At 61.0% G+C, this 23,839-nt stretch overlaps 3 protein-coding genes across 5 annotated transcripts in view; 1 reads left to right on the plus strand and 2 right to left on the minus strand.

The window, feature by feature from the left end:
* Positions 1-16,612, plus strand: part of SLC6A9 (solute carrier family 6 member 9) — a 26,616-nt gene extending 10,004 nt beyond the window's left edge. Inside the window, exons 2-13 of the mRNA XM_004699486.2 lie at positions 3,623-3,779; positions 4,273-4,404; positions 4,784-5,054; positions 10,702-10,834; positions 10,966-11,100; positions 11,204-11,307; positions 11,631-11,868; positions 11,962-12,096; positions 12,181-12,280; positions 12,361-12,461; positions 15,134-15,304; positions 15,414-16,612. Coding sequence (XP_004699543.1) covers positions 3,623-3,779; positions 4,273-4,404; positions 4,784-5,054; positions 10,702-10,834; positions 10,966-11,100; positions 11,204-11,307; positions 11,631-11,868; positions 11,962-12,096; positions 12,181-12,280; positions 12,361-12,461; positions 15,134-15,304; positions 15,414-15,608 — 1,872 coding nt within the window. The 3' untranslated portion in view covers positions 15,609-16,612. The remainder of the gene's footprint in view (positions 1-3,622; positions 3,780-4,272; positions 4,405-4,783; positions 5,055-10,701; positions 10,835-10,965; positions 11,101-11,203; positions 11,308-11,630; positions 11,869-11,961; positions 12,097-12,180; positions 12,281-12,360; positions 12,462-15,133; positions 15,305-15,413) is intronic.
* A 69-nt stretch (positions 16,613-16,681) lies between these two features.
* On the minus strand, positions 16,682-20,030 carry CCDC24 (coiled-coil domain containing 24). 3 transcript variants are annotated; one of them, XM_045292035.1, is made up of 8 exons: positions 19,889-20,030; positions 19,516-19,691; positions 19,298-19,414; positions 18,595-18,672; positions 17,977-18,031; positions 17,448-17,517; positions 17,285-17,363; positions 16,682-17,198 (listed from the first exon to the last, which is right to left on the minus strand). In XM_045292035.1, the coding sequence occupies exons 1-8, from the start codon at positions 20,012-20,014 to the stop codon at positions 16,880-16,882; spliced, it is 1,020 nt and encodes a 339-aa protein (XP_045147970.1). In that variant the 5' UTR covers positions 20,015-20,030; the 3' UTR covers positions 16,682-16,879. The 3 variants fall into 3 exon arrangements, with proteins under 3 accessions (XP_045147970.1, XP_045147969.1, XP_045147968.1); XM_045292034.1 differs by having other exon boundaries at positions 18,595-18,669; positions 19,516-19,703; XM_045292033.1 differs by having other exon boundaries at positions 19,516-19,703.
* Positions 20,031-20,692: 662 nt separating this feature from the next.
* The window catches only part of B4GALT2 (beta-1,4-galactosyltransferase 2), a 14,261-nt gene continuing 11,114 nt past the window's right edge, over positions 20,693-23,839 (minus strand). The window contains exons 5-7 of the mRNA XM_045291936.1: positions 23,598-23,720; positions 23,380-23,484; positions 20,693-21,595 (exon numbers count right to left, since the gene is read on the minus strand). Of these exons, the coding sequence (XP_045147871.1) occupies positions 21,445-21,595; positions 23,380-23,484; positions 23,598-23,720 (379 nt within the window). The 3' untranslated portion in view covers positions 20,693-21,444. The remainder of the gene's footprint in view (positions 21,596-23,379; positions 23,485-23,597; positions 23,721-23,839) is intronic.

Here is a 23,839-nt window from a genome sequence, read left to right on the forward strand (position 1 = left end):
TGTGTGTGTGTGTGTGTGTGTGTGTGTGTGTGTGTGTCTGGGGCAGAGGTCATGGAAGATGCTCTACCCAATCACCCACTCTGGGAGAGCATGGTAGCCAGACCAGGGCAGCCCTGACCTGGAGACCACCCACTGGGCCCAATGGCAATGCCTGAGTCGAGGTGGCTTTGTCCTGGAAGTGGCCACTCAGAGCTTCCGGGCGGGGTGTCAGGGCAGACAGGCCAGCCCAGAGGGGAAATGAGCCACCAGGGCTCAACTCACCCTGAGGTGTGAACCATGAGGGCGGGGGAGCCGCAAGGGGCAGGAGGTGGGTGCTGGGTGATGGGCAGAAGAGCCTGGGGCACGGCCAGTCTTCGGTGCCCAGCCGAGTGAGGCCAACGGGGCCGGCAGTGCGCACATGGGGTTCTCCGGTGGGCACCTCGGAGCTAGTGCCCTAGGGGCTCACCTTGGTGGCCTAGCCACCCGCCCGAAGGAAGACAGGAAGCTGGAGATAAGACAGAGGATGGGAAGGGGGGAGCTGTGTAGCCTTGGAAAGGGCTGGCCATCGGTGGGCCCTGACTTGCTGCAGAGGAAGGGAAGGGGGGCCCCCCGAGGAGAGCCAGAGAAGGATGGGAAATAGTGGGCGCAGAAAGGCCCGGCAAAAGGGGTGCCTTCCCGATTCCTCCCAGGTCTCACTTTCACCAGAGAGCTCAGCCGGCCTAGGCCCGCACACTGATCTAGACAGTCGGGACTGCAGTCAGACTGAGGGCCGGGGAGGTGCCCGCAGCGGCGCCACACCCACGGCTCCACAGTCCAGGTGCCCAGGAGCACAAAACGGCCCATTCCCACGGGCTACGCCTTGCCCCGCTTGAAGGGTTTCATGCCACTGGCCTCTCCCTGTACTATCAGTAACTTCTGCCACTGCCCAGCCCTAGGGCGTCTCACATGCCCTGTGCAGCCAGCTCCCGCCCAGCGGCTGCCCATGGCACATGGCTGGGGGCACAGCTCCCCTTCCTACAGGGTCCCCTCTGTGCCAGGGAAGGAACAGGCCTCAGCCACGTCTGATCCCCTGGAGCCACCGAAAAAGGACCTCGAAGCTCAAACAGTGCTGGTGGGGGGGGTTGTCATTGGGCTTTGATCTCCACAAAGGGTCTTGCCCTTGTCTTGCCCTGTCCTGGACAGCTGGTTGTCCCTTTTACAGCTGTGACTGCTGCTCTGTGACCCCACCCACATCCACTGTGGTGGCCACAATCCCCTATTGTCCCCCTAAGTAAACAAGCCTTAGACCGAATAGAACTGCTATTGTAGAGCCAGTGGTTAAACCCCAAACCAAGCCTGCTGGTCCCTGCGTCCGTTTTGACATAGCGGCCACCCTGAGTAGAAGAGTACAACTGCCCCGAGGGGGTCCAAGCCTGTGATCTTGACCCCAGCAGATTCCCACGTCTTTCTCTCTGGGGACCGGAGGGAGGGTGCAAACCCCCAGCCGTTTGGTTAACGGCCGAGTGACGTCACTAAGGTGCCTCCATGGGTCCTTGGTTTTGTTTGGGAATGAATGACACCCAGGCAGGCCACACGCTCTCCAAAAACGTTGACCTTGCGGTGTTGCTAAGCCTACCTGGAAGGAGGTCCTAGCAGTCGGTGACACACCAGGCTAACCATGTAGGAGTGCATCCCAAAGGACCTGGGACCATGAGCTCGCTCTCTCCCAGAGCTCAGTTAACTGTACCTTTCAGCGCCTTCTCCAGGGAGGCCTTTGACCTCCCCCTGCCCATTCCCGCCCCCTTGTCATCGTCCTGTGCCCTTGTGACTGAGCAGGCCCCTGCGTGACCACCCTGACGTTGCACATTGAAGATGTGCTTGGTGTATCTCATTGATGGCTTGCTCTCCCAGTAGACTTTGCACTGTCTCGTTCATTGCTGCATGCCCAGTATCTGGCTCGGGCTGGGCGATGGTAGGGGGCGGGGTCCCGGGGGTCTCGTCTCAGCTGCTGCCTGAAGACAGGCGTGTAGGTTGGTTCAGGTGCCTTTGCTCTGGGTGCTTCTGGAAGGAGATCTCATCATTCCTGGAGCCCCCGCCCCCATCCCCGCCCCGGCAGGGTGTGAGGAAGCAGTGCCGACTGGACCTGCGGGGTGGTCTGGGCCCACAGGGTGTCTGTGCTGTGATGGCCACGTGGGGGTGGGCCCACTGTGCCCGGTGTGGGAGTGAGGGCTGCAAGACTGGGACCATCGGCCATCATCGGGGTCAGGGTCCGGGCTGCTTTGCTGACGGCCAGCGCCTGCTGCCCTGGCCTCTCTCTCCTTCCAGTTGAGGGTCTAGTCTCTCTCCGGCCACCAGTCCCCACCTCTGCGCTGGAGTGTCCTTTGGAGAGACTCTCAGGGACCAGGCAGAAACAGACAGGAGTCTCTGTTTCTGCCTGGTCCCTGAGAGTCTCGGTGTGACTCCAGGTCTCTTTCTGTCTCCATGAGCCCCCGCTGGCCCCCCAGACTCTGGCTCAAGTGCTTGAGTTCCTGCTCCCAGTGGAACGGGGAGGGGTGACACACCGCACCTTCAGAGGGACGCGCAGGGCCCCTTCAACCATGGGGCATGGGTCCAAAAGCACCCCACCTCCACCTCACTTGCTGAGAATCTCCCCACTGGCCCCTCCCACCCGTGGAGACCCCACCTCTGCAGTACCCCATCTCTCCATGTATGTGGGGGGGGGGGGACCCATTGGCGCCCATTGCCGAGGGGTCTCCCCGAGCCAGGCAGTCTGTCTCTAAGGTCTGACATAGAGTCTCCAACCCCGGGCTCCTCTGCCTGCTCAGGGTCAGCACCCCCCACACCCCAGGGCCCCCTCTCCAGTCTGGGCAGTAACCCACTGCCACCGCACAGATGCCAGCTCCTTGCGGAGCCTGTGTGGGGTTTCTGAGGCTGTAGATCTCTGCAGCCTCGTCTCTTCCCCTGAGGAGCAGCTGGTGGGCTTGAACCACCGACACTGCTATTAGCAGCCCAGTGCTCATCTGACAGCGCCACCGGGGCTGTCTCAGACTGAGAGCACCCTCCCCAGGTACAGCCTAGCTCAGTGACGCCTCTCCTTCCGCCCCCCCACAGCCCAGCCCACCCCGTGCCCCTAGGCCCCCAGGAAGGAGTCTGAGGCTGCAGGAGGGGCCAGCATCCCGCCCCCGCAGCCGCCCGCCTGCGGGCAGCGTGCTCAGCCTGGTGATGTGGTAGGAGAGGTGGGGGCTGTCTGGACACAGGCCCCTTTGTGCCCAGCTTGACTTGGCTGCTCGCTGTGAGGCTCAGCTGCTCCCAGATCTTACCCAGAGGGGAGGGGCTGGGGCTAGGGACGCTGGGCTCTAGCCCCTCCTCAGGGCCCCCTCTCAGAGGTTGGCAGCAGCTCCTCAGGTGGGGTGGTGCACCTGGCACAGTGGGCTGGGGGGCTGGTGAGGGAGGCCCCGCTTGGCATCTTCTGGCAGCAGTTCCTTCACACTGCCCGCCTCTGCCAGGGCTGCCTGTGGCTCCTGCCAGCAGAGGGGAAGCCCAGAGAGCGGTGGGCACTTGGGGGGGAGGGGGCGGTTCACAGTGGCCCCGCCAGGGCGGCCAGAGGGTCAGGCGCGGGAGCACAAACGCCTTGCTGATGGTGGCTTCTCTCCTGTCCCCACAGAATGGTGCTGTGCCCAGCGAGGCCACCAAGAGGGACCAGAACCTCAAACGGGGCAACTGGGAAAACCAGATCGAGTTTGTACTGACGAGCGTGGGCTATGCCGTGGGCCTGGGCAATGTCTGGCGCTTCCCATACCTCTGCTATCGCAACGGGGGAGGTACCCAGTGGGCACAGGGCAGGGCCCAGCCACTCGGGGAGAGCCCACCCACCAGGACCCGGAGCAGCCTCTCCCTAGCACAGGAGGGCCCCTTTGCCAGTCCCCAGGCCCCGGTAGCTTAGGGCCTGCTCCCCTGGGGAGAGGCGAGGTGGAGAAAGTCCTCCCTGGGGGTCCCTGTTATAGCCCCCCCACCCCATGTTCAACACTCCGATGCATAGTTCCGGCCTACCTGAGGCCCCAGCGACTTGTGTCTGTCTGTGGCGCTGCTTGGTTAAACCCCCAAACCGCTGACTCCTCTCTGAATGTTGGGAGCCGGCTTCCTGGGAGCCTCTGTGAAGTTCCAGGACGGGCGGGGGCCGTGTGCCTGGGACGCAGGCCCCTGGTCCCTCAGGGCCAACCTAAAGCAAAGGTTTTGCTGTTGGGTTCTGAACAGGAAGCCCAGGGTGGGGTCTCCCAGGCTCGCCTCTGAGCCAGACCTCTCCCTGCCTGCCAGGTGCCTTCATGGTCCCCTACTTCGTCATGCTGGTCTTCTGCGGGGTCCCCCTCTTCTTCATGGAGCTGTCCTTCGGCCAGTTCGCCAGTCAGGGCTGCCTGGGGGTCTGGAGGATCAGCCCCATGTTCAAAGGTGAGGCCTGGGCAGGGCCCTCGCTGAGCTCACGCATGCACACGCACACATGAGCACATGCAGGCCTCTGGGGGCCCTGCTGGCCCACCCATCTGTACAAACAATGCCGACCCCCGTGGAGCCCTGGTGCTGACCCCAGACTGTACATCAGTGGCCAAGGTCGAGGATTTCATGCTGGGATCTGTGTTGACTTGGCCTCCACCCTCTCCTCCCACCAAGTGTACACACAGAACCCCTCTGTGCCCCCCTCACCCCACTTGTCCCTGCCAAGGCCGAGACCTCTCCCTTCCATGGCCCTCCCTTTAAGCCCGCCCCTTGTTAACTCGCCTCCTTCCGGCGAGCTGTGTCAGCCTGTTCCCCCCACCACTCCCCGCCACAGGCGTGGGCTACGGCATGATGGTGGTGTCCACCTACATCGGCATCTACTACAACGTGGTCATCTGCATCGCCTTCTACTACTTCTTCTCGTCTATGACCCACGTGCTGCCCTGGGCGTACTGCAATAACCCCTGGAACACGCCTGACTGCGCCGGCGTGCTGGACGCCACCAACCTCACCAATGGCTCTTGGCCAGCCGCCCCACCCAGCAACCTCTCCTACCTGCTCAACCACACCTTCCGGAGGACCAGCCCAAGCGAGGAGTACTGGAGGTGAGGCTCCTGGGGGCCTCGAGAGAGGGGACTTGATGCCAACCCTCAGCCCTACCATGGGCAGTCCCAGCAGACTGCCCTTCCCTGGGCATGGAGGGCTTAGAACAGGACGGAGAGGCAAGAGGCATTTGCAGAAGATGCCGGCCAACCAGAGAGCCCTGGAAGGTGGGGTGAGGAAGGGCTGGGGGGGCAGGCAAGTCTGTGGTGGTGTAGCACCCTAGGGAGAAGAGCCAGCCGAGCACAGGCACTGGGGCCCAGGCGAGCAGGGTGCAGAGACCGGCTGAGAAGAACCTGCTGTGTGAGGAGCGTCAGGGGCGAGTAGGGAGACACATTCCTGGGCCAGGAGGTTCCAGAGGAGGGGACACCTGCTTACTTAGAGACCCTGCAGAGACTGCACTCACAGCTCATGTTGCAGGTCAGCAGGCGGCCCGGGGGAAGAAGCCGTTCCCGGGCCCAGGGGTTGGATGGTCACACTTAGGAGAGGTCGTTGGCCTCCTCGGTGCTCAGCGGCGCCAAAGAGACCAGAGTTTTGCATCAGCTGAAGGAAGCGGTGGCTAGAGGTGTCCCAGAACACCTAGTCCCAACCAAGCAGGTGCAAGGGGACAGCAGGACACCCTAGAGGAAATTCCTCATGTCCTGTTGGGGAGCCCAGGGCAGCAGCTTTTGCGGAGGGACCCAGGGCGTTGAGGGTGTTGGGTAGGCCTGGCTCATTCATGCCACAAACATGCAGATGCCTACCCTGTTCCAAGCTCTGTGCCCACGGTGGTGTGTGTGTGTGTGTGTGTGTGTGTGTGTGTGTGTGTGTGTGTGTGTGAATGACCCAGAGCCTCTGCCCCAAAGAGCCCCCAGCAGCGTGAGGAGACAGACAACACCCAGGTGAGGGCACAGGTGTCTCAGGGCAAGTATACGCAGAGCACGAGCAGGTCGTGGTCAATCCTGAGGGCGTAGGATAAGAGGAAGTGGCCAAAAGAACTGTGAAGAGGTGAAGAAGAGGCTGTACAGGGGACTCGGAGGGATGTGAGCAAGTAAGCAGAGGCCAAAGGCTGCAAGCTGGAACCCAGGGGGAAGGCAAGGGGGACTGAGTCACAGGAGAGAAGCAGCCGGCAGGTACCACAAGGTGTGCGGGGCTTCCCAAGCCAGGCTGAGGCTGAGGGCTCGGCCGACTCCATTATGAGACGGGGTCCCTCAGCGAGAGGGACAATTCGAGAGTCACGTTGTTGTTGATGTTAGGTGTCGTTCAGCAGGTCCCTGCCAACTCCTCCTCGGGGCCCCATGACAGAGTAGAGTTGCCCCGGGACCCGGATGATGCACAGGTCAACGTGCTTGGCTGTGAACCGAGCAGTGGGCTGTCTGAACCAACCAGCTGCGCTGCTGCAAAGACTCTCCTGTTGGGAACCTTGAGAGGCAGGTGGTTCTCTGTGTGCTCATTCACGAGCTAGTTCGACTTCATCGCCACCCCTCTGGAATTTTTTTTTTTTTCCTGAGGGGCATTAAATCATCTTTTCGGGAGAACAGGGAGTCACTGCGAGTCACTGCATAGGTTCGAACTGCCAACCTTTTGGTTCAAAAATAAGGCTCTCCGCCGCTGCGTCAGCGGCAGATTTGCCTACAAGCCACTGCGTGTTGATATCCTCGGAGCCCAGCTCTGGGGCTCAGCTTCCCTCAAAGACAGGGACTGCCGGAGAAAGGGCGACAGAGCTGCTGCCTCCCGGTGAGGGGCAGGCAAGATTCACCCCAGGCAGCCAGACTCCCCTCTCAGCCTTTCTAAATACCAGACCCTTGTTCACAGCAGGGACACAGCGGGGACCCAGAGACACCATCCTCATGACTATCACAGCCAGTGGAGGACTAAGCATCATGGCCCTAACTGGTATTTTACCACCTCTGAGTTCCACTATGGAGTGGGCCACTTCACCTAGACCTGGATGAACCTTCTTTGGGCCAGGATCCGTCTGCCAGGAGCTCCTTGGCCCTGGAGAGCCACCTAGGGTAAAGATCTCAGGGCACCCTTACAGCAGCCCCAGAGCAGCAAGTCCCCTGCACAGCCAGAGGGCAGTGCAGGCTGGCCTCGGGACATGAGACAGGTCAGAGCAGTGTGCCACCTGGGCCTGTTCTCTGTGTGGCGAGGCTTGACCAAGCTCCTGCTACCTGTGGGTAAGAGACTGCAAATGTAGTCACCAAAGCTGGGTTTGGGAGGAGGAAAGCCCTCAGAGAACATTCGAACTGGACTCGGCCTCCACTGGAACCAGAGCTGCCCAACCAGCTGCGGCCTGCTGGCCCAGGCAGGATGACTCCATGCTGCCCACTACTGGAGATCCTGAGGAAATGGCCCTTAAGATCACTGTGCCCAAACTGCCTTCCACAAGGAGAGGAGGCAGGACGGGAGCACTCCCACGTGCTAGATGTATACTATGTCACCAGGCACTATAATCTCTAGTTTTGAGATTCAAAGACGGATGTTGTAAGTGGTGGCAGAACTGGTCAGTAGTGGCTGGCCCAGGAAGCAGAAGCCACCCCACCCCCACCCCCTGCCATCTGGCTCTTAAGCCTGAATTCTTCCCACTGTGGCTGGGGTGCTTGCCGTAAATGAAACCCATGATCCTCTGCAGGCGCCCCTGGTCCCTGCTCTCCAGCACCCCTTTGAAAAGCTGCACAATCTCATTGGAGCCCCTAACACTAACCCTGTTGGGTAGCTTGTTGCAAGCATTGCAAAACACTCCAGTTTTAACCACAAGGAGCGTCATTTAATACTGTGTGAACTGCGGAAAGCAGAAAGAGCCCAAAGGACAAACTTCTAAGCCAGTGCCCGCCTCTCCCCCACCCTTCTGACGCCGCATGCTCACTTTCCAGTCATCTGTGGGCTGGCCTCCTGCCTACTACCAGGCCCTTCTCACCTCCACAGCCCCCCGGGGCCCAGCCCAGCAGGTGGACCCTGCCTCAGAGCCCAGCACCCCCGCCCCCAGCGTCTTCATGGCAACACTGGGGCCACAGAGACATCACTCGGGGCCTGTTCGGCCACTTCTGGGCCACATGGCCTTGGGCGTCATCACCAAACCTCTCCCAGGCTCAGCGAGTCACGTGTTAAATGGGAGAATGGACACTACCCATGGCCCTGGGCTCTTATAAGAGGGGAGGAGATGGTACAGCGTAAGCCACAAGGAACAGCGCCAGGGACTCAGTCAGTACGATGGCAGGCACCGCCGGAGAAGAGGGAACAGTGTGTTCAAGACAGGTACCGTCTGCTTGGAGAAACGGGATGATTTGTGTGGGACTGTATAAAATAGCACATCATTCCAGGGAGGTCATGCCTAAGAGATAGGGTGAAATGTTTGGGTACTGGACGTTCTTCATTATTTAGTTAGCTGATCTCAAAGACAAATGGTTCAAAATCAAAAGTGTAAAGAGGTTCCATAAAAATAAAGGCGTAGAATACATTATCTGGTTCCCGGACTAGCCTACTAGGCTACTTAATCCCTAATATTATAACGCTGGACTCTTATGTTATATATAATGTTATATAATACATACATATATCATCCCACAAAGCTCACAGCCCTGGAGTCCATTCTGACTCATAGCGACCCTGTAACACAGCAGTTCTCAGCCTGTGGGTCACGACCCATTTGGGGGTCGAATGACCCTTTCACAAGGGTCGCCTAATACATCCTGCATATCAGATGTTTACATGACGATTCATAACAGTAGCAAATTTACAGTTATGAAGTAGCAACGAAAAAAATTTTATGGTTGGGGGCCACCACAACACGAGGCACTGTATGAAAGGGTTGCAGCATTAGGAAGGTTGAGAACCACTGCTGTAAGACAACCTAGAACTGCCCCTTAGGGATTCTGAGACTGGACATCTTTGCAGGAGGAGAAAGGCTCATCTTTTGCCCTGAGGGGCTGGTGGTTTTGAACTACTGACCTTCGCAGCCCAACACTTAAGCCACGAAGCCACCAGGGGGCAGGCTGTGAGAGAGAGAAGAGGGAGACAAAGAAGAGAGAGAGAGAGTATTGAATGAATAATCTCTGGCAGGTGTGCAGTGAGGTGTGGGACAGTGCCCTCTGGAGGCGCTAGTGTGAAGGGCCGAAGGTGCCTGCTTACAAGGTCCAAAGGCAGACAGGCTGGGCAACCAAAAATGCCAAATTTCAGGACTGGTGACTTTGTTCCTAAAGGCCCAGAATAGTAACATCCTATCACAGGGTAATAAAAACGTTGTCATGCTCTTTGACTGATTGAGGGAAAAGACGATGAAGAAACCAGCTAACAGTGGAGGACAGCCTCTGATGGGGCTTAGCAGAGGCCCCAGCTGTGAGCAGACAAGGGCAGGCTCATGTCTTGGTTACATTTCCCGCAGGCTGTCCTCGGGCTGGTGTGGTTGCCCCCACCCTACGGGTGCCACTCACCCCTAGCCTAGACAAACTAGTCTTGCCCCAGCTTCTCCCCGCCCCCTTCCCCTTCCGGCCCCTTTGTACCAGCGTGCGTTCATTCACACCCCAAAATGTACTGGATGCTGTGCCAGGTGCTGGGGGCACAGCAATGATTATGGAGACAGACGACGACCCGAGGGGCACCATGTGTGGTGTGGTGGGAGGAGCTAGGCGCTGTGGAAGACACCCTAGCAGAGAAGGCAGGAGAGAACGCAGGTCCGGGAGGAGGGGCCAGAGATGACCGCTCTAAGGACACCAGAGAGAAGTCAGAGAGGGAGCCGTGGGGACAGGACTTGTGACATAACAAGCCCCAGTGAAAATAAAATGACAGGGCCTCGTTCGAAATGTACTCGACATTTCAGGATGGCTACGGCAGAGCATTCAAGCAGCCCTCCGGACAACGGGCAGCAGGTGCAAAGGCCCTGAGGCAGGCACGCCTGGCATATTTAAGGAACACGAGGAGACTAGGGTGCCCAGGAGGGTGTGTGGAGAGCTTCTGAGAGAGGTGGCAGGGCAGGGGCCTGTGGTCGCCGGCCACTATTCCACCAGATGAGGGCTGCTGCCAGGTCCCCTGATCTTTGTACCCCAGTCTGAGAACCCATCAGAGGCTCCACCATTATCCTTAGGATAAGTTCAAGCTTCTCGGCCTCGACCTCCTGGCTTTTTGTAATCTAGTCTCTTTCTGTCCTACCCCCAAGCTTCACTTGTGTCCTGCTGTCCCATGATCCCTGCCCTGTTGTCTGTTCCCTTAGCCTGGAGCATCCGTGATCTTCCACCACCTCCCACCTATTTCCCAAGCCTTAGCTCTTCTGGGAAGCCGTTTGGCCACGTTCCTCCCAGGAGATGAGTACACCCCTCCTCACAGGACAGCAGCACTGGGGAGCTGGCCTGGGGCCTCTCTGGAACAGCACCTCCTTTAGGACTAGGTAGATGCCAGCACCTGGGCTAGGTGAGCGCAGGTGTTGAGTAACTGCAGCATACTGAGCAGCGGCTCCTGGGGACACGCGGCCTGCAGAGCCCTGTTCTTCACTCTGCTACCTCCTCCCACTCACTGGAGCTGGAGGGTAAGAGCTGGAAGGCTGCCTGGAGGAGAGGGCCTGGGGCAGGCTGAAGCAGGGTCGGGGAGCCTGCAGAGCCCAGGGGGGCTGCTTCTGGGTCCTGGGGGCCTGTCCGTGGTGGAGGGCCCTGGCCTACAGCCCCGGTCTTCCCTCCCCAGGCTCTACGTGCTGAAGCTGTCCGACGACATCGGGAACTTCGGGGAGGTGCGCCTGCCCCTCCTAGGCTGCCTCGGTGTCTCCTGGGTGGTCGTCTTCCTCTGCCTCATCCGAGGAGTCAAGTCTTCCGGAAAGGCAAGTGCCCGCGGGGTCACCCCCTCCCCCAAAGATCCTGCCTCCCCCACCTGGGCTGCGGCAAGGTGGGTGGTGCCGGGCGCCCCCCTAGGGAGCGCGAGCGGAAGCCCACAGCGCCCTCTCGCGCCCAGGTGGTGTACTTCACGGCCACCTTCCCCTACGTGGTGCTGACCATCCTCTTTGTCCGCGGGGTGACCCTGGAAGGAGCCTTCACCGGCATCATGTACTACCTGACCCCGCAGTGGGACAAGATCCTGGAGGCCAAGGTGGGACGCGGAGAGGGCCTCCCGCAGCGGGGACAGGGGGCAGCCAGCGGGGTGCCGTCCTCTGATCCCAGCACCTGGCTGCTCCCGCCCCCCTCCCCCACAGGTGTGGGGTGACGCGGCCTCCCAGATCTTCTACTCGCTAGGCTGTGCCTGGGGGGGGCTCATCACCATGGCTTCCTACAACAAGTTCCACAACAACTGTTACCGGTAAGGACCCTCCGCCCTCAACACAGCCAGACACCTGCTCCCCCACGCCTGCCATTGCCCCCTGGGGCCCCGCCTATCCATCGTGCCTTGGAGGTCTGAGACTGTCTGCAGCTCCTTTGGCAGAAAGAGAGGCTTGGGGACAATGACACCTCAGAGGTCTTTGAGCACTCTAGAGCCACGGGGTCACTTAAGAGGGCCCAGTACAGAGCAGCAGAAGAGATGGGGGTCACCTTTGTTCTAGAACTTTCTTGGTCTCCGAATATTCCTGGGTGGGGGGGTGGGGTGGGGACCAGAGGCAGCAACTCTCTCCCCGTCCCTTTCAGGGACAGCGTCATCATCAGCATCACCAACTGTGCCACCAGCGTGTACGCTGGCTTTGTCATCTTCTCCATTCTGGGCTTCATGGCCAGTCACCTGGGCGTGGATGTGTCCCGCGTGGCCGACCACGGCCCCGGCCTGGCCTTCGTGGTGTACCCCGAGGCCCTCACCCTGCTGCCCATCTCCCCCCTCTGGTCCCTGCTCTTCTTCTTCATGCTTATCCTCCTGGGGCTGGGCACTCAGGTACGAGGGGGCCGTGGGCCAGCCGCGGGGGAGGGACAGAGGGGGAGAGGGAGGTGGCCGGGCCCTGCTGAGGGCCGTCGGTACGCCCTGCAGTTCTGCCTCCTGGAGACACTGGTCACGGCCATCGTGGATGAGGTGGGGAACGAGTGGATCCTTCAGAGAAAGATCTACGTGACCTTGAGCGTAGCAGTGGCTGGCTTCCTGCTGGGCATCCCCCTCACCAGTCAGGTAGGACCAGGGACCGAGGGAGGGGCGCTGGGGGAGGTGCCCTCAGAGGCAGGCACCCTGGCTCAGCTGCCCGCTGGCCCACAGGCAGGTATCTACTGGCTGCTGCTGATGGACAACTACGCGGCCAGCTTCTCCCTGGTGGTCATCTCCTGCATCATGTGCGTGTCCATCATGTACATCTATGGTGAGTGCCCGGCCTCGGCGGCCGCCTCTGCAACCCCACACCCAGCCTGCTCCCTGCGCCACTGACGCCCCTCTCTGCAGGGCACCAGAACTACTTCCAGGACATCCAGATGATGCTGGGGTTCCCGCCACCCCTCTTCTTCCAGATCTGCTGGCGCTTTGTCTCCCCGGCTATCATCTTCGTAAGTTCCTCCCTGGAGCGCCAGCAGGGCAGTCCCCTCTGGCCGGGACTCCCCGGGGAGGCTCAGCACCCACAACTCTGCCCGCAGGGAGCCCGAGCAGACTCAGGCGACGTACCAGGCTGTAGCCAGGGGAAGTGTTAAGGGAAGCAGCTGGCAGAGCTTCTGGGCTTCCCTCGGGTGGGCTCCTCCTGGTGTCCCCAGAGGGTCCCCCGGGAACCATTTTTTATGTGGGTATCGGCCCCCTCTCAAAGAGGGGCTCGGGAGGTGTGGAAAGGATGTGGAGAACCCTGGCCGTGGAGAAGGCGCCTGGCTGGGGAGGGAAGGAAGTTGTTCCTGAAACCAAAGGCACTTAGGTGCCCACTGAAAGGCTTGGAGGCGCCAACCTGCTGGCCAATCCACAGGAGAAATCTGCGGCCGCCGGCTTCCCGGAAGCCTTCCGTGAAGATCACAGCCTTAGAACCCCATGGGGGCAGCCCCTTGCCACCCCGTTCTACCCCTAAGACTCTGAGTGGGAAGTTCCTTGCTTGATGGCCCAGCGTTGGTTTCGGGCTTTGCCGGGAAATGCCGATGGCTGGTGGCGGGGTGCACACCATGAAGGCGAAGCCAGGAAGAGTGGGGTCCGACGACAGCAGTCACTTACTGAGCCCCCTGTGGGTTGCAGTGACCTTCTGCACACCACTTAGTACAGCTCCCCGAGCGAGCCCTGTCCCCATCCCAGTTCCCAGCTGGTCCAGGGGGCTGGGGCACAGAGCTGTGAAGTAATTGGCGCCCGACTGCACAGCGAGCAAGAGCTCTGTGAAGGAAGCAGTCCCGAGTGGCGCTCCTGTGTGGCGCCGGTGTGGGGTACAGCTCTACTGAAAGGAGACACGGGCCTTTTGGCTGGAAACCATGGGAGTCGGCTTCGTTATGTCCTGGTGGGGGGTGTCTGATCACCGTGCCACAGAGAAGGGAGGCCCCTGTGAGGCACAGGCAGAGGGGACGGGCCAGCTCTGAGTAGCGTCCAGAGCCTCACTCCAGTCCTGCGCTTGGCGGGGAGCTCAGCACCAGGCTTCCACGCTGGCTCAGGTTTCTGAATAAAAGGCCCCTGGTGGGCCGAGGCCTCTACCACATGAGGTGTGGGATGTTCCTGGAGCCTGGCACGGGCAGCGCTCTGGCCACTTGCCCAGCTCTAAAGCAGGAGGACCAGAAGTCTCCTGCACGTGGTGGGAGGCAGTGACGGCCACACCGCCGCCAAATGCCCCTGCCCTCAGGCCTGTGGCTGAGGCCTGGAGCCTGCCCTGAGCGGGTCTCCGCTCCCCTACCCAGAATGGGCTGTGGCCATGGCGAGGGAGCAGGCCAGGAGCTGGGCACAAGGGTCTTCAGGGGTGCTAGCAGAGACTGAGGGGGTTTAGAGACTGCCGTGGGTGGAAGAAGCGGCAGCCAGGTTGGTGGTGGTGGCCAGATGAGGACTCCAGGCTTTAGGGACATGAGCTTCTGGGGCCATTGCACTTTCTTTGGGGGTTTATTATTTTAAAGTTCTGAAAAGCCCTTCGTAGAAACCCATCCTTCTACCAGCTCAGCTAAGGGGAAAGGTGCTTGTGCACAGGAAATCAGGGCCTAGGGATGTCCAGGGAGCATGACCCCAGCTCCCACAATGAGCAGTCAGCCCCAAGAGAGTTCCCTGGAGTGGAGTCTTGTTCTCAACATGGTCACCAGGAGGACAAGCCCCGCCCCCAGGGCTCCCCCAGACCTGCCAGGCGGCCCGGGTGCCACCTGCCTACCCTCCCGTTTCCTTTAGCTCCCGCCTGGTGCTGTTGGGGGCCTGATTTGTTCTCGGGTCACTAAAGCAGCTCCCTGGTGCAGGCCAGCCTGACACTTCCCTCTGCAGCCTCTCTGGTCCTCTGTCACCCTCTATCCACCGCCACGAGCAGGCAGGGCTTCACTCTCACCCTCACCCTCACCCTGCAGCTCACCTTTACCAAGGCAACCGTGCCAGGCACTGCGCTGGGCTACGGAGACCCCGAGTTACTACAGTACCAAGAGCTCCCCGCCTGCGGAAGACAGTTCCGCCTCCGGTTCCTATTCCGTCAACCCCAACCCTTGGCGACCCCGCGTGCACGTGCGCGTGCACGTGCGCGTGCATGTGCGCGCCGGCAGCTGACTTTTTTGTTTCAGAAGTAGATCGCCAGGGCTTTCTTCTGAGGCATTCCTGGGTGGACTCGAACTTGCAACCATCTGGTTAGCAGCCCAGCGCATTAATGGTGCACAGCACCCGGGGACTCCACTAAGGGGACCAGATGGCACACGCCTTTGGGAGGCCCTTTCAGAGAAGGGCGATGGGGGAAATCCAGAGAGGCTTCTTGGAGGAGCTGGCGTCTGCTGCGGGCTTGGTGGAGAAGACTGAGGAATCAGGGTGGAGAGCACCGGGTGTGGCTGAGAGGGTGGGGTAGGGTGCCGGCTGAGCCAAGTGGACAGCTGCTTGCCTGTCCCGGGCTGTCCCACAGCTCAAGCCCAGAGCCCTCATTCCCGTGCCCAGTGCCCACCAGGGTCCAACCCCTGCTGATGGCTGCTGCTTCTGCCCCTGCCCCGAATTCCCCTTCCTAGTTTGTGAATTGGACAGAAAATGGGGGAGGTGGGGAAAGCTAACAGGAGGGCTGGCTTCACCCCCTCCTGTCTCCCCGTCCTGTCTGCAGTTCATTCTTATCTTCACGGTGATCCAGTACCGACCCATCACTTACAACCACTACCAGTACCCAGGCTGGGCTGTAGCCATTGGCTTCCTCATGGCGCTATCCTCGGTCATCTGCATCCCACTCTATGCCTTGTTCCACCTCTGCCGCACAGACGGGGACACCTTCCTCCAGGTATGGGGTGGGGCATGGCAGAGGGCAAGGATGAGAGAGGACAGGATGGAGGTGAGGGGCCCCCTTCTAACCGGCCTGGCCCCCTACATCTCACCTGCCTCTCACACAGCGTTTGAAAAATGCCACCAAGCCAAGCAGAGACTGGGGACCCACCCTCCTGGAGCACCGGACGGGGCGCTATGCCCCCACCATGGCCCCCTCTCCTGAAGATGGGCTTGAGGTTCAACCCTTGCACCCCGACAAGGCCCAGATCCCCATCATGGGTAGCAACGGCTCCAAGCACCTCCAGGACTCCCGGATATGAGCACAGCTGCCAGGGGGGAGCACCCCACTCCTACCCCCTGGTCCCACCAGAGACTGGGCGGACGGACTGTGGACAGGTGTCGCCTGCCACACCCTGGCCGGGGCAACTGCTGTTCCACTGCTAGTGCGGCCACTCATGCTCCTGTCCCCAGTGTTTACATGTCCTTTGGATGCCGAGGTGGCAGCGGGGGTGGGGCGGGAGGAGGCCAGGAAGGGGACTGGGGAACCCAAAGCACTTTTGAAGGGGTCTCGGGCCAGGTCCCCAGGAGCCCCTCGTGGCCTCTGATGGCCCTGAGCGGAGGTTCTGGCGAGCCCCAACCAGCTTCTCCTGGGGCCCAGCCTCCTGACCAGTGTTCCCTACCCCCAGGCAGCCCCCAGCCTCTGCCCGGGCAAGTGGAACGCTTTCTGAAGGGGGTAGGCTCGGGCTGGGGGCCATGCAGTGTTACTTGTCCGTCTGTGTCGCCTGGGCCTGTTGTCTGTGTACTTATTTTTGTAAACATTGTATTTTATCTGTGGTTGCCACCCCCCTTGCCCCTTGGCTCCAGGCCCAATGTCTTCCAGGTCTGTGCCCCTCACTCTGCAGCTCAGGCCGCTGCCCTCCTTCCAGCCAGTGCAGGCCTGGGGCCCAGCAGCTGCTCCAAGCACTGCTCTCTTGGGGGTTCTCCAGAGCCCCGAGCCCTGGGGAGGGGGACCCTGCACGAGCCCCCTTGCCCTCCCTCCACCAGGCTAAAGACCTACTCTTCTCCCAAACTGTGCTGCCATGTTCACGTGCCAAATGGCCGCGGCCTGCGTGCCCCCACCCCTCTGTGGAGACAGAGCTCCTCCCCCAGCCCCTGCAGCGTCCTTTTGTCCGTCCTCTATGCCCCTTTGTGCAGCGACAGTCCTGGCCAAGCCGCCTCTAATCCTCTGTAGCAATAACGGTGCGCCGCCCGCCCCTGCCCATCCGTGCACCACTAGGATTGCCAAGTCCATAGAGTTTAATGAAATTTCTATTCCTGTCTCAGAGCTGCTGCTGTGGTTCTTCGCGCACCCCCACACCCCCACCCCCGCCGGCCCCAATCCAAGAGTCGAGGGCTGGGACCTGGGACGGGACCTCTGTCTGGAAGGCCTTTGTTGGGGGCTGATGGCTAGAATGGACAACCTTCCCCCTGGTTCCAGATACTGGGTGCTGGGGCAGGGGGCATGGGGGGGGTGTGTGCAGCCAGACAGGTGGACAGACAGCCTTGGGGCCATGGGGTCTAGCTCATTCCAGACTAGATCAGAAGCCGGCGGCTAAGAGATGGTAGAAGATGGGGCGATTTCTAGAAGCCTACTTGTAAGCAGTCCTTCCGGCGAGGCCTGGGGCATGGCACTGGGCACTGTAGTGGGAGCTGGGCTTTCCCTGGTGCCACCCTGGAGCTGCCGTCCCCAGCGGCAGGTGGTAGCTAGGCCTCGAGGTCGGGGGCAGCACTCCGAAGGAGGCGTAGGCACGTGGAAAGGCCCAGCCCAAAGTCCTGCAGCCCCACAGGGGCCAGGAAAGGGCCTGGGATCCTGGAGGGAAGGCCTCACGGCCTGCGGGACCAGGGAGAGGGGCCAGCCTGATGGCCGCTGCCTGGATAGGAGGAAGTCGCTGTAAGGGGTTGTCTGTGGCCCAGCCCTCAGACACCCCAGCCCCGCTGTCCACCTGCTTTGCTGTACCTGTGGCTGGGGGAGGCGGGGGAGAGCGCCAGGGGGGCCTGCAGGTCCTGTTCCATGATCTTCTTCTGCTCTCGGAGCTCTGGGTGGGGAGGCGCATCTGAGACCCCAGGGCCCTGCTCTTCCAGAGTGCCCGAATGTGGGGTGGGGGCGCGCAGGGCCTCACCTGCCAGGGTGGGCTCTAGGGCCGTCTCGGGGGGCTGGGATGTCCGCGTGTACTCCTTTAACAGGCAACCCTGTGGGCAGAACTGGATCAGGGCCCCACCTAAGGCAAGACAGACAAAGAGGCGGGGCCCCAGACAAGAAGGGGAGTCCTGGAGACCCAGCCCCCGAGGCTCCCTCATCCCGAATTCCTGGAGGACAGGCGGACAGGCCCACCTTGGGGGAGCGGCAGAGCCTCACTAAAAGCTGAGCTTGGCGAGGTTAGGCTGGGCCCTGCCCCCAGATTTAGCTAAGAGGAGGAGACAAGACCTGGGGCGATCCAGCAGGCGAATCTAAAGCTGTAGCCCCTCAACTCAGGGTCTCAGCCAGAACCTGGGCTCCCAAGCTGTGCGCGCAAACACGAGGAGCGTGCCCACAAGAAATGAGATGCGGGACTCGCGATGTTTGCACACCCGCACACAAGGGCATGTGGGGAGAAACGTGTTTCTGTGCTCAACGCAAAGGTGCTGAGGGAATGGCGGGTCGGAGCTTACCTGCAGGATGGCGATCTCCCTCTCCAAGGTGCGACACTCATCCTCCAGGAGGCCCCTGGGGTGTGAGGGAGCGAGGCAGCCAGCCACGGGCAGTGTCCAGAGGAGCAGAGCTGGACCCTACCTTCAGCCGCAGTAGGCTCCCCCTCCACTCCCACCCCTCTGGTTTCAGCCCACATGGTCCCCAGCTGCCTGGGTGCTACTCGGGCCATCTGGCCCCACCAGCCTCTTCCTGAGCAGACAAGTCCACTCCTCACCCCCTCAGCGCACACCTTGCAGGCCCCATCCTTTGTATTCCCAAGCCCTGGACTCCTATCCCTCCACTCCCTCATAGCACAGCCCGGCTTCTCCTTAAAACCCTGTGTGGCTCCTTCCTGTCTCCAATCGCCGAAGACCACATGGCCCCCGCTGGCATCTGTAGCTGGCAACTTCCTGGTACCAACCTGGGTACCGGACAGCAAACCCACATGCACTTTCCCTCTCTCAGGCCTACTCACGTGACTCCTCCCAGGGCTGCTTCCTCCTCCCTCCTCTCTCCCATGCAAGTGCTCCAAGATCAGCATCCAGCCCCAGCCTCTGCCCAAACACCCAAGCACACACTCAGGGATCTCTGGGCCTCACCGCAGGTGCCCGGCAACCTGGTCGATATCAGACGGGTTCAGCTGGTCCCTGAGGACACGGAGGTCCCCGCGGCTGCTGCTGGCAGATGAAGTCGACATCACAAAGGCAGTGTGGTCTCACCCCAGGCCTTCAGGCCACAACCACGCTGCCCCAGCCAACACTTACGTCTTCTCTGCCACAGAGAGAAGCGGTTCTCACACTGGCTTTGAGAACAAGTTCTGCAGGCCTTAACTACATGTGAACTTTTATCTCCTCTGACCTTTGGTCTGCAAAATGGGGACATCACCCACCCGGCAGGGCTGTACAAAGCTCAGAAGTTGATCCCACCCACTCCTTACGGGTGGTACAGGCTCCTGCACTCTCCCTCAGTCCCTCTCCCTGCCTCTCTGCTGCTCCTCCTGCCAGGCCTCCTGCCTGACTCGTCTGTGTAGGGTGCTCCCTTCTGCAAAGCTCCTCTAAGACCCAGATCAACCCAGTGTCTTTCTCCAGCAGGCTGGACAGTGGTCTCCTGGGCTGCTGCAGAGCTCAGGTGCAGGTCCCTTCCACAGGGGGCTGTACAAGCCCCCAGCCCCACGCTGGAAGCTCCTCCGTGCAGGAACCACCAATTGGCTGGGCCTCCACCCAGCAGGAAGCAAGCAACACCTCCTCTCCTACCACCTTTACCTGGGCAGGTGAGCTCATTCCCAGTATCTCCTGCCTTTACCTGGGCTGGTGAGCTCGCATTCCCAGTATCTCCTGCTCCGGGGAATCCTGGCGGGGCTCCTCCAGAGCAAAGCGCACCACCCTGGGGCTGTACGCGGCCCACGCTTGGGCCTGGTCCCTGCAGGCAGGGTGTGTGAAGGAGGATCCTGCCGGACACCAGGGAATGGCCACCCTGACTCCTTGTCGGCAGGGGCCCATCCCAAAGGCTGAGGCTCCCACCTGCCCTGGCAGATGGCCTTGTGTCGGAGTCCTTGGAGCAGGTGCCAGAGTTCCTGACGCACAAGCTCCCTTATAAGGGGCGGTGGTGCCAGTAGGGCACAGGGGTCGGAGGCAGGGCCCACAGTGGCACTTTTGGAGGATGGAGCTTCAAGGAGCAGTTCCCGCAGGACGGCCACCTGCAAGAAGGGCTGGGGTGCCTTGTGACTGGGGAGGACGCGCATGGGGTGACAAAAGGCTGGGGAAGGGGGGCGGGTCCCGTGAGACTCCATGAGGTCTAGGGAGCTATAGGGCAAAGCCAGAAACCAGAGGGGCTGGCGGGCGACAGTCGGGCGGTGGAGCTAGTCTGGGGCGTGGTCCATCTCCCACTCCCCACCTCGGCTCGCAGTTCCAGGCTGAGGTCCACCGCCGCTTCCCCCAGGAGCCTCTTCACTTCGGGCCGCTCCGGGAGTGGCACATGCTCCTCCACCAGCTGCCACAGCGACAGGGAGTCCTGGGACATGGCCCGCCCGCGCGGCCCCCAGCTCTCCTCTCCGGCGGCAGCCAGACAGATCGCAGGACTGCCGGGAGACAGGCGGGTCGCCGGGGGCTCGGGCACGCCCTCGCGCCGGCACCCACCCCCGCCACCGCCGGAATGACCGGGTCCAGGGCCCCCAGTCCCGTCCTACTTCCACGTCTGTCCAACTTCGGCCGCTCTCGGGGGCGGCCTCGCCGTCTCGGCCCCGCAGGTGTACGGCCCTGGGCGCTGGAGCCGCGGCCCCGCCTCTTCCGCGTGACGGTCACCAGGGAAACCGAGCTGCAACCGTGCCCCGCCCCCTGAAGCCCCACCCCACCAATCCGGGCCAAGGGGGGCGGTGCCAGCTCCCGAAGAGTCAGGACCCTGTGTGGATGCTGAGTATGGTACTGAGAACTCCCCAGCACCGAGTGGGAGCCGTGTCCAGGGCCGTGCCCAAAGCCTCTCGTTGGCCCCCATGGTACAACGGGCTTCGGGGACCAAAAACCTGAGACAGCTTCATTGCACTGACCGCCGTGCAAACTATTTCTCTCGGGCTGACGTCTAGAGTTGGGGTGCAGGCAGTGACTGTAGGTTGGACTAGGGGCTCTCCTTCAAATAACGGATCTTGAGAAACTGGGGTTCAGAGGCCTGGAAAGCGCATCTCGACAAAGAGAGGGGGCTTGCTCCATTCACGTTTTTTACTAAAGCACCCACACAAGTTTCTGTGCAATGTACAAACACGAGCCGGCCCTGGGGCTGCGGCCTCCGCAGACAGGGAGGCAGGAACAGGATGCCCAACTGATCCCAGGCCCCACTGACCTGCATGCAAAGCCCAACCTCAAGAGCCCAGGCAACAACACCGCACGCACCCCTCTGGTCCCCTCTTGGGGCTGCTCCTCAGCAGAGGGTTTACCAAAGTGTGCCCCCTACTATGTTGAATGAAAAAAGTTTCCCCTCCCCTGGGAGCATGGGGGTGGTGGTCCCCCGGTCTGAGGATGCCCCCTGGAAGAGATACTGCCCCCTAGTCAAACCTCCCACCCTTCCAGGCCCTAGGGGACTCAATGGGGGAGGGGGAAACTGAGGCACAGAGAGGTGGAGTGACCTAGCCCAGGCCACTCAAGGAGGCAGTGCAGGGGCTGGCCCGACCCTGACAGTGAGGGGGGTTAGGCTGGGATGGTGGGTCAGGAGAGGGGGGTTGACCCCAGAAAGGGCCACACTAGAGGGGCCAGCCTAGGCTGGAAGTCTCCCAAAGTGGGTTCTGAAACTTCCAGGTGCAGCTGGGGTGGGGTGGGGGGGCCTGCTGAAGCCCTTCAAAAAACAGGGCCTGCAGTCTCAGTCCTGGAGGCTCCCCCAGCCACCCTCTCAGCCACCAGCCGGGCTGGAGGTTAAGTCTTCTGACCATCCTCAGTATTGTAGGGAGCCTCCGTCCGTGGGTGTCAGCCCCGAGGTGGCCATGATGGGGGTCGCCCAATGTCCACGGTGATGTTGGTAAAAAGTGGCTGCCGAGACACTTCCAAGACCTGGTAGCGCACAGATCCGATGCCATCCCGTTTCATGGTCAGCTTCGTATTTTGAATCTTGGTGAACCTAGACAGCAGTGGGTCAAGTGAGGGCCAGTGGGGGGTCGGGGTGGAGAGACGCAGCTAACCACGGAACCCAGCATGGGACCTCTGGGACCAAGGCTTAAGTCATTCTAGGGGTGCTAGGTTCTCCTTGCCCCTCAAAATGGAGATCTCATCCCCTTCCGCCAGGATCTCTAACAAACAACTGGGACCCTCTCCAAGTCACCCTCCTAAAAAACCTTAGACCACTGACTGCGGGCTGCTTTGCAGATACCATTAGCTGATGATGGCACCCAGGCATGCTATTCCCCAGAGAGGACCAGGACTCTCGAGCGCTTCGAGAGAGAGCTCCACTCCCTACCTCATCCTAATGGCTTGGCTCATCTCTCGCCTTCTGCACTCAGCTCTCAGCCCTCTCCTCCTGAGCCATCCCCATACCGCATGCCTGCCCGCCGCCCTCCGACATCTGGAAGGTTCTCTCCTCCCAGCCTGTCGTCCCCTCCCTGCTCCCGTGGCTTTCATCAGGGCTGTGTTTGCCTCGGTCAACACCCTGGGTTTCCCTGGACTTAATGCGTCTGGCCTATACCAACCCTACTCAGCGCTGCGATCCCCTCCCCACTCCCACCCGCGGGGTTGAGGGCACAGGGGACCTCCTGTACACGCCCGGGGCACAGCAGCCTTCTAGATCCTTACCCCAGGCCCCCACCTGGGCTTTTCCTTCAAACCTGGTCCACTCAGGCCCAGCTCAACCAGACCATCACCTTCCTCAGGTCCAAAGAACAAGCCTGCCACACACGAATCGGAGCTGGCCCCTTCCCTGCAGAAAGCCCTCCCCACCGCCCTTCCCGCTGCCCCAGCGTGCAGCCTGGGGTTCACGACTCCTAGCACCCAGCCCTGCCCACCCCGCCCCCATGCCCTCCCGCCTCTCCTCCCACTCCCAGAGGTCTCAAAACCAACCAGTGAAAGAGTCTCCACATGTATTATTCAAGCGCATTCTGCCAATGCTATTCCCTTTATCCACAGCGGCCTCCTCCATTAGCACCGCGCACCAGGGAAGCGTGTGCCCAGTGCTGGCTGGGTGAAGGCCTCTTGTTGAATGGCTCGTTTCCCACCACCAGGAAACTCCCTCTTACCCCAGCTTAGCCACCCCCTCTCACTGATGACCTGGTGCGGTCATGGCCGCTCTCCCTCCCTTGAGAAAGCTTCATGAGGGACAGCAGGGACGAAGTATGACTGCTCAGGGCACCTTCCCCGCAAGACTTAGCACGAGACTTAGCAGGGGAGACACAGAGCAGCATCAGGAGGCACTTGTCTACAATGCACATGCCTTTCAGCCACCAAATGCTGTTACATCCTCAGGGATGGGGCCACCTCCTCCAATCATGGGGTCACCACTGTCTCCCGCTCCCTGCTCATGCAGTTTATGCCACTTCTGCTGATGTCCCAGGCCCAGGAGGTTGCTCGCAGTGCTCACTCACTGGGAGGGCCACTCTAAGCAGGGTCCACACAGGGGCACACTGGTGAGAAGGCAGTCCTGCCTTTATGTCTGTCACCTCAAGGAACCAGAGGCAAGAGCGAGCCGGGGCGCAGGCTGAGCTAGGGGTAAATCCAGGTGTGCCAGATGTCACTTCTAGCAAAGATCAGGAGTCTTGGAGTCACACCTGGGGATCAGGATCCCCTCTAAGGGGTCCTGGGAAGTGACTTCTAAGGTCAGGAATGCACGGAGGTCAACTCCAAGGAGGCAGGAGTTGGAGGTCACCTGGGAGGGGGGGAGCTGGGGGCCCCGTGGGTCAGGGGGCTGGGGGTCACCTCTGAGGGTTGGGCTCGTTATGCTTGTCCCGATCGTGCTTGATCATGCGGTAGCGGCCTATTCGGATGTCTGGGCGTGAGATCTTCATCCCAGTCAGGGAGATCCTGGGGGTGGGGACAGACGGGCTGGAGCAGGCACAGGAGGGCAGGGAGCCCCGCCCAGTGTGCATGTCACCCCTCGACACCCCCAGTCTGCTCTCCATCGGCTCCCTACTCACCGATTGAAGATGTCGTCATCCTCACCACCCCAGCCCCAGTACTCGTTGGGGAAGCCATTGATTCTCAAAAACTGGGCCTTACTCAGGCCGGACACGCCTCCAAAGTAGCCGGCATAGGGCAGCCTACGGCACGAGAGGCAGGCATCAGTGAGCGTCCTGGGGGAGTCCGCGAGGACCAGAGACGCCATGAGGGAGGACGTGCAGCAGGGGGCGGGAGGACGGATCTGGCTCAGACAAAGGGT

This window comes from Echinops telfairi, unplaced genomic scaffold (genome assembly GCF_000313985.2).
Source record: "Echinops telfairi isolate 266 unplaced genomic scaffold, ASM31398v2 ScPeMD7_443;HRSCAF=831, whole genome shotgun sequence".
Lineage (NCBI taxonomy): Eukaryota > Metazoa > Chordata > Mammalia > Afrosoricida > Tenrecidae > Echinops > Echinops telfairi.

Excerpts from the sequence above, each read along its gene's own strand:
- CCDC24 (XM_045292033.1), bottom strand. The coding sequence starts at position 20,014 with ATGTCCCAGGACTCCCTGTCGCTGTGGCAGCTGGTGGAGGAGCATGTG. Across the intron at positions 18,032-18,594 it reads CAGGTTGCCGGGCACCTGCG|GGGCCTCCTGGAGGATGAGT; the intron begins GTGAGGCCCAGA and ends CTCACACCCCAG. Across the intron at positions 17,199-17,284 it reads CCCGCCTCCCCCAGCCACAG|GCAGCGGCCATCAGGCTGGC; the intron begins GTACAGCAAAGC and ends CCTCCTATCCAG.